The sequence below is a fragment of the Camelus dromedarius genome, chromosome 15 (genome assembly GCF_036321535.1).
Source record: "Camelus dromedarius isolate mCamDro1 chromosome 15, mCamDro1.pat, whole genome shotgun sequence".
NCBI classification, from domain to species: domain Eukaryota; kingdom Metazoa; phylum Chordata; class Mammalia; order Artiodactyla; family Camelidae; genus Camelus; species Camelus dromedarius.
The window spans coordinates 50844881-50853461 of NC_087450.1; the positions used below are offsets into that span (position 1 = coordinate 50844881).

The 8581-nt window shown below is 32.9% G+C and overlaps 1 protein-coding gene across 2 annotated transcripts in view; it reads left to right on the top strand.

Moving 5' to 3' along the window:
- The window catches only part of WDR35 (WD repeat domain 35), a 51275-nt gene extending 43520 nt beyond the window's left edge, over positions 1–7755 (top strand). For both annotated transcript variants that reach the window (XM_064494714.1, XM_064494715.1), the window contains 5 exons: positions 412–576; positions 1550–1690; positions 2353–2509; positions 4147–4387; positions 4688–7755. In XM_064494714.1, coding sequence (XP_064350784.1) covers positions 412–576; positions 1550–1690; positions 2353–2509; positions 4147–4387; positions 4688–4838 — 855 coding nt within the window. In that variant the 3' untranslated portion in view covers positions 4839–7755. The remainder of the gene's footprint in view (positions 1–411; positions 577–1549; positions 1691–2352; positions 2510–4146; positions 4388–4687) is intronic.
- Positions 7756–8581: the final 826 nt, after the last annotated feature.

Consider the following 8581-nt stretch of genomic DNA (forward strand, 5'->3'; position numbering starts at 1 on the left):
AGTATTTTTTTAAAGTATTTTATAAAGCTTCATTTGCTTTATAAAAATAACTTCAGATGTTAAATCTGATAGGACGTTTTCTTAACTGAAATTGCATATTTTGTATTACTTTTATAGTAACAAATAGAGAATGAGAATTATAAGATTAATGTGATTATAAACTTTGAAGTTTTCTTTTTCAGATATACTTCGTAAGCATATCTTAGGTCATTGGATTATTTTGACACATGTTTGAGTCATAACATTTATAGTTGCTCTGATTTTAAGTGATTTTTAAAAATAGATACCAGTTTTTACGTTTTGATATAGTCTCATGTATTCTTACAAACTTAAAGCTTTATTGTGTGTATTTTAAGACATATCTGACTGTAAATGCTTGGGTAACTGTATGTTATATATATTTTTATCCAGTGGAACAAAGCTGTTGAATTGGCTAAAAGTCATAGTATGAAGGAAATTGGTTCCCTGATAGCGAGGTATGCATCTCATTTATTGGAAAAGAATAAAATTTTTGATGCCATAGAACTCTACCGGAAAGCCAGTTACTTTTATGATGCTGCTAAACTGATGTTTAAGGTAATGTAATAATCTTTGTGAGTATTTGGTTTCTTCTAGTTACCAATTTTTTTTCTATACTGAAGAGTACCTTTTCCATTTTCTTTGGAAACAAATATTTGTTATAGCAAAATCCCTCTCATTCCATTGCTATTGTAACTATATGTTATCTTAGTATTATTACCTTTTACTAAAAAGGCTATTTATTAATTTTAGCACTTTAATGATACCTAAGCAATTGTATATTTACTTAATATCAAAGTTAACAAAGAATTATAGACTTTTCAGGGACCATAAAGTACAAATTCCCTTAAGTGGAAATTAAATACCCCTGACAGCAGAATTTTGAGTCCTTTTAAATGTTCAAGTTTTAAAGACTTTACATTTTTAATAGTATGCATTTGGAGGGAAGATGACCAGTACAGTATTAATGTATACAAATTTTACATTCTTTTCTGCTCTTTTCCCATTTGATTTAATGAAAAAGGAAAATTTTCCCTCCAAATCATTTAAATAAACTTAAATTTCTGAAGGATGTACCATATTAAAGCCATCTTATTTCTGGGTACTTGGAACATTACTCTAAAAATCTCCTTGTTATGGAAAATACTACCCATTCCATGAAAATTTTCTTCATTCTGATTTAGTTTTTTAGCAGCATCTATTACTTTCTAAGATGGTTATGAGCTCTAACTCCAATAGCTAAACACTAAGGAAAAAACTAAATACTTATCAGTACTAAGGAAAAGAAAAAAAATTTTTTAATGGAGATACTGAGGATTGAACCCAGGACCTCGCCCATGCTTAAGCACATGCTCTACCACTGAGCTATACCCCCAAGAAATGGGTTTTAAAATACTTATCATAAATGAGTAGTATTTATATCCCATCATACTGACTTTCCTCCTTTTTGTTAGAGAATCATATTTCAGAAATGATAAGTGTACAAATATAGTTTAAGAAATACCTTCTATAACTCTTTAAATGTTTAAAGATTGCAGATGAAGAGGCAAAGAAAAGAACTAAACCATTACGTGTTAAGAAGCTCTATGTACTATCAGCTTTACTTATAGAGCAGTACCATGAACAAATGAAAAATGCCCAACGAGGAAAAGTTAAAGGAAAGAACTCAGAGGTAAGGTAGATTATTTAGTAACATTAAATCATCTGAAGTGTTTAAGGAAAAAAGAACTACCAAAATTCTCTTTATGGACAGGACATTTAACTTGTTTGTTTGCATTTATTTTCTTAAATGGTATGAGGAAAATGAATGAATGATTTGGAATTGGTACTCAAATTTTAGACATTGCAACTTGCAAATACTGCAAATTATTTTTTTACAAGACTAATCTGTAATCTTTGTTTAAATTCCTTACTTGGAAAATCCTTTCTAACAATGAGTTTTAAAAGCTTTCCTAGAATATGTACATTCTTTTAATGTGTGATGGAACCTTACATTAATTTAAAGGCTAGTTAATTCTATTTTAAAATTTGATCATACCATGGGGAGAACTTTCTCACGATGTATACATACATCAAATCAGCATGATGTACACTTTAAAAATCTCGTAATTTTTAAAATCAATTATACCTCAATAAAACTGAAGACAAAATTTAATCATACCTGTTTAACAAAATATGAATTATAATGGAGAAACTAAGTCTGGAATGAGTTTTGTAATGATAAAATCTGCGAATTTAGGTATTTTAATGTATAACAATTTCAGAAGTCATCTTCATTGGAAGACCATTGTTATGGTGGTGCTGACAGAAAATGTGGGTCTGCTTTACTTCTAGGCCACTTCTGCTTTGGCTGGTTTGCTGGAAGAAGAAGCTCTGTCCACAACTAGTCGTTTCACAGATAATGCGTGGAGGGGGGCTGAGGCTTACCACTTCTTCATCTTGGCACAGAGGCAGCTCTACGAGGGCAGTGCTGACAGTGCACTGAAGACAGGTGGGCCTGTTAACCTAGTCTATGTAACATGCCTAAAAAATTATAAATTGAGTATGAAGGGCCAGCTCCTTCACTTTGCCCCTATATTAGTTTCAGTAACACTTTTTGTCTGGATTTATTTTCATATGTTCAAGATTTGCTATCTATGATTTGTTTTGTACATTTTCTTTTTGAAGTTCTTTTTATTTTTTAATACATGGAAAGCAATATATACATGGTTAATAGAATAAGCAGAAGTTTGAGGTAAGGAAAAAGAACATTTATAAAGCATTCACTATCACTATTTTATTTATGCAAAGTTAAACACTTAATAGCCCAGTCCATATCCTTGTGTGTGTTTGTGTGTGTATATATATATATATATAATATAAATCTTTACATATTTAATATGTAAGAATCAATGTATATTATATAAAATAAATATGTGTAAATAGAAATAAAATAAGTATATATATATTTAAAAATAATTTTTTTTTACAATGCTGGGAGTATAACAGACCATACTTGTGTGAATTTTTAAGACAATGATCTGTTATCAAGTACTTCCATATTAGTAGATAGATTTCTATAGCATTTAACTTTTTAAATAAAAATGATACTTACGTAACAGTTTCAACTAAAATATGAAAAAATGCAAAGACAAGAGTAAAATAATCTAATAACTTATAAAATAATCTTAAAACTCCAGGATAAGCATTGTTAACATTTGAGTGAACCTCCTTTTAGACATTTCTCCACGCCTATAAAATTGTATACAGTTTTACTTAAAATCATATCACACTGTAAATTATTGCCTATGAACCTATGAAATTAGAGGATATTCTTTATTTTAATTCAGTGAATTTCCTTTTTGTAAATTTCTTCCAATGAGCTTTGTTGTAAACACTTGACCCCAACACCAGTGTATAAGAATCTATTGTAAAATACATGAATATGTTGCTTTGAATTGTTTTATGAAGTTTCCAGTATTATACTCTAACAAGATATTTTTGAGATTGCCAGGTCTAGAGAATAAAAAGATACAATTTGGTTGCTAATATGTTATTAATTCTCCAGTGCATTTTAAAGAAAGAGATTATATCTGCAGTGTAGAAATATTGAAAATAAGACACGGTAGCTGTCAAAATAAATTGTCTGAACTAACAACTTAGAGTCTCATTTTCATTCTTTTTTCTCAAAGTTCTATTGTTTCAATAAGACAAACAGAAAAGCAATAATCTGTTCAAAGAAACACAAAGAGAAAACATATGATTTCATACTTTGCTTTTTTAGCAAAAAGAAACAGGATGTATTATTTTGAGAATCCACAGAAATATCTGACACACTTATATGGAACAAAAGATGTGTGTTTTGACACTTTTTTTTTTGAGTCTGTGTGTATATTTCTAAATGGCACAACCATGTGCATCATTTGGTGGTGGTTATTTTCATAGGCCCTGAGTTGTTAGCTGGGTTTGCAGAATGTGGAGATCATGTAGCCTCCATCCTCCTACTGGTTCTTCAGTCACCATTGTTTTCTTTAAGTTTACTTAAGTTCATGTAGGTTAAACTGAAACAGCTTAACATAGATTCTTTCCTATGCATGTTCATGATATCATGATTGCTTTTAAAAATCCAAATTGTCTTCTCTTTCCTAGCTCTTCACCTGAGAGACTATGAAGACATTATCCCTGCCGTTGAGATCTACTCTCTGTTGGCCCTCTGTGCATGTGCCAGTAGAGCTTTTGGTACCTGTTCAAAAGCTTTTATTAAACTTGAATCTTTAGAGACCCTCAATTCAGAACGGAAACAGCAATATGAAGATCTTGCTCTAGAAATCTTCACCAAACATACTCCAAAAGATAACAGAAAATCTGAACTGGACAGCCTTCTTGAAGGGTAGGCTAACTGTAATTAGTAGATGTCAGTCTACCTTATTAGAAGCTTGGATTTTTATACCTAAATAGTGTCACGCAATAATTGAAGCACTAAATTTTGAAGTACTCTACCTTAACAGTATACCCTACTTTATTTACTCTTGAAAGTGTATTAATGCTTTATTTTCTCATTGTAAGAAGTTTTTATTTGAAATTTACCTTGAAATGTTTTTCATTCTTCAGTTTTTTTAAGTGTAATAAATAAAAGTTTTAAGTAATTAGAAGTTTTATAGTATAATTGCTTTTCCTCTTATTTTTACAGAGGGGAAGGGAAACTGCCAACGTGTGTTGCCACAGGAAGCCCAATCACTGAGTATCAATTCTGGATGTGCAGCGTGTGCAAGCACTGTGTTCTGGCTCAGGAAATCAGTAACTACAACTTCTGCCCCTTATGTCATAGTCCAGTGGGATGAAGGAGTGACAAACTATGTATAATTGGAGTGTTTATTGTAATAAAGTTGACTCTGAACATCTTATATGAAAATCAGCATTATTATTTCATAGTTGTATTTTATAAAAAATTCAGTAGATAACATACATGATATATACACACATATATAAATTATGTATAATTTTGTGTAAAAATATAACTGTTAAATAATGATGCTAATTTTCATAGAAAGTGTATGGAAATCCATCGTATTGTCTGTCTGTTTATCTATCTTGTGGTTGTTTATATGATACTATGGAAATATTCCAAACAAGAAATTTTTTTTCTCACAGTGTCAGGGTTACTAATTCATTAAAAAGCTTGGTGCAGGGGAGGAGGGAATCATGGGAATGGGGCGAAGTTGAATTTAGGGAATTACCATAACCTGTAAGAGAAGGAGGTTTAACAGCTGTAATACTGAAATGAGCACTATCTGTAGCTGCATTTAATTAAATAAGTTTCTTGAATGTCTTCTCTTTTATTTTTAGCAGTGAGGAGAAGGCATTTTAAGACTTTTTACAATTTGAATTATTTGTAATAGCTTATTTTTTATAGAGATTTTCCTTTTTTATCTACCCTTTTAGTTTCATCTAAGAGATGGCATTTGGCATGTAATCTTCATATTATTGTGCCAAACACTTGGCTCTGTTTAGAATGATATAAATTTATAAAAAGATATCCAGTTTATAGTTATAGATTCATTTGAAACATTGTTGCTAAGCTGGACCTTTCATTTAAACAACTCTTGGACTATGGGGAGTGATTCTCACTATGCATGTTTTGAGTCACTGTCATTTAAATTAAAAAGAAAAAATTGTAATCAGTAATAGGTAATTTCTCACCTGTTTTATACAACTAATAATGTTCTCCATTTATTTCTCATGAATTTACATCCTCTCATTTTGTGGCTGCAGACCAGACGTTAGCACTATTTTATCAAGATTATATGCAGAATTTGGGCTGATTTTAGTAGAGGCAATACAGAGAAATATGCAACATTGTTATTGCAGCTTCAGTGCTTAGGTTAGTTCTCTCAATGTGATATGTTTTTGGTTCTGTAGAGACAAGTTAAGCCTGTTGCAGATTGAGAATAGTGGGCTACGAGAAGAGGTTTAGAACCCAGATGAGTTCATGATGGATAGTGGGCTCCTGTGCCTAAGTAAAATGAGGCCAGAAGTCTTAGAAGTCTTGACTGCATTCACGTGCCTTGTGGGAATTTACCTTGATTTAATGATAGCCTCCAAATACACTACCAGGCAAGCCATTCCAGAAGTCACGGAACAGAAAAGGTTACAAACCACATGAGATGCTCAAATCACATGCTTTATTGAATCAGCTTGAAATACACAGCGAAGAACAGGGAGAAAGTGATGGGATAGATTAACACTATTAGTGTAGGATGCCAGTCAGGTAGAAAGATTACGGTTCCTGATTCCTGAGTTATGTATTGTTCTTATGTCCTGGCTCCCACTCTGCCTTGTCAGCTTCCTCCTGAGTTGAGATTTGAGCCAGGGGCCCCAATCAAATGGAATGTGCTTGAGGCCAGTGAGGCACACTTGCTCTATAGAAGAGGCAGTTTCACCTGGTCACAACTGTAGGTGCCAGTGAGCCCGCTGAGCAGTCATGGATTCTGTTTTATTTCTTGGGCAGAGGACAGGCCAGAAGTGTCACCAATGGGCAACTGAATCAAGACCTCACACACATGGAGCACTTTGTATGTCTCATGTATATCTAGTGTGTCATGAATACTTAGTGCCTTGGTTGCCTTTTGTATTTTTAGTGCCTCATCAAATACTAGGCAGAGTCACATACATACACTCTATTTACTATGTCTAATGAATCTCATAAGTTACTAACTTATGTAAGTTTAACACAATGAATTTAATCTAATTGGTTTTCTCCTATGACAGAATAGAATATTCCCCCAAATCTAACGATGAGATCAGCCCTAGGGAATATATCTCCTGCTGAACTTAGTTCCTTCTTGCCACAAGACTGTTTTCACGAATTGAACTATTCTCTGCTTCATTGATAAAAGAGAAATTTTCAGGGATGTAGGCTTAAGGATTCCTGCAGGACTGCACGTTCAGTGTTGTGATTCTTGGTCCGTGGTCTAATGCCCGAATATCTCTTCCTTCCCTTTCCCTTTCCCATCCCAGGAATCAGCTGAGAACTCAAAGTTAGATTGCCATTCCTCTAGCCCGCACTGTGACTTGTTGGTTACACTCCCAGTTGCCTCAGTTCCACAGTCAGCTGTTGACTCCTCAAGTTTTTCCTGGCATATCTTTTGGGAACTTTCTTTTGGAGCCTTCTCATTTGCCACTAATTCTTTGATTCTTGAGCCCTAGAATTTTTCCTCCAACTAATTATTTCAGAAAGATCTCGAGTTGTTGCCATTACTTCTTGTTCAGTTTAATCCAGAAACAAAAATCTCTAAAAAACAACCTCTCATGCCTTGTAGACCTAATTATCACATATGTATATGTCTGTATGTATATATGCTTATACACATACATACACCCACATGCATATACACATACATATACATACAGACATATCTTCTCTACTATTACAAAAGCTTAGGACTGTTTGAGATTTAGATCTGTGGACATTTTAGTGATCTGCCATAATGTCTTGGGGATGGGCTTTGTCCTGCTTGAAAATGGTGCTGGAGAAGGATCCACAGTATGAATTGACCCAGTTGATTTTATTCAACATGAATGAAATTTCAGGATGACAACACCCACAAACCCTCCCCTGATGAAAGGGGCAAACAGAAGCAAAATTGTCTATATATAACAAATACTTAGAGAGAATTTGGTTAGACAGAAAGAAACAGTATGTTCAAGATAATACAATGAAGGTTGTTCTCTTCTTGTAATAAACATGGACTGACTCCCTTTAAGTAATGCTGAGTTGTTCTTTATCACAAAATTTGGCCTCAATTATGTCAAGCTTCAAGGCAGCATGCTAGGCCAAAGTATTGGGATGATGGGACTGACTGATAAAGCTATACAAATAAGCAGTGGGCTAACAAGCAGCATAGCATTGTTGACCTGCTGTCATGCACACATGCTAATTTTATTTTATATGAATATATGAGATCTTAGGTTTTACATGAGATCAAGTGAAAAAGAAAAGACTTGAAGTAAAAAATTTCCTGTTTCCTTTATCTGTAACTTTTGATAACATGGTATTTGTTTTGTTTTGATTTAAATATTTGTGTAGGGGTTGGGTAGGAAGGTGTTGGGTTTCAGAATGGGTAAGGGAAGAGAGGGACAGGAGGTATAACAGATGTGCAGTATCACTTTTGCTACCAACAGGAAAACAACAACTTATAAAAAGCTAGTCAAATGTCTGATGACTGGAGGTTGCCATGAATTACTCCTTAGAGGTTACATAGTTTCTCCTTCAGAAATGGAGGGAAAACTATTAGCATACTTTTAATGGAAGATCAAAAGTGCTTACTTAATTTGATGATATTATAGCTCCAAAATAGTGCTACTGTTTCTAAAGTGAAAATAGCAATATTGTGTTGCCCCCTACTGTCTATTCTTATTATTTTCTCAACTTTTTTTTTTTTGAAGAAATTTAACACTTACTGTTTTGAGCATAAAAGTAATGTATGTTCATGGTAGAAAGTTTTAAAATAAATAGAGTATAGATGAGAAAAACAATCTTAGTAACATTTTTAGAAATATAAGACAATTTGTATTTTGAATTTAG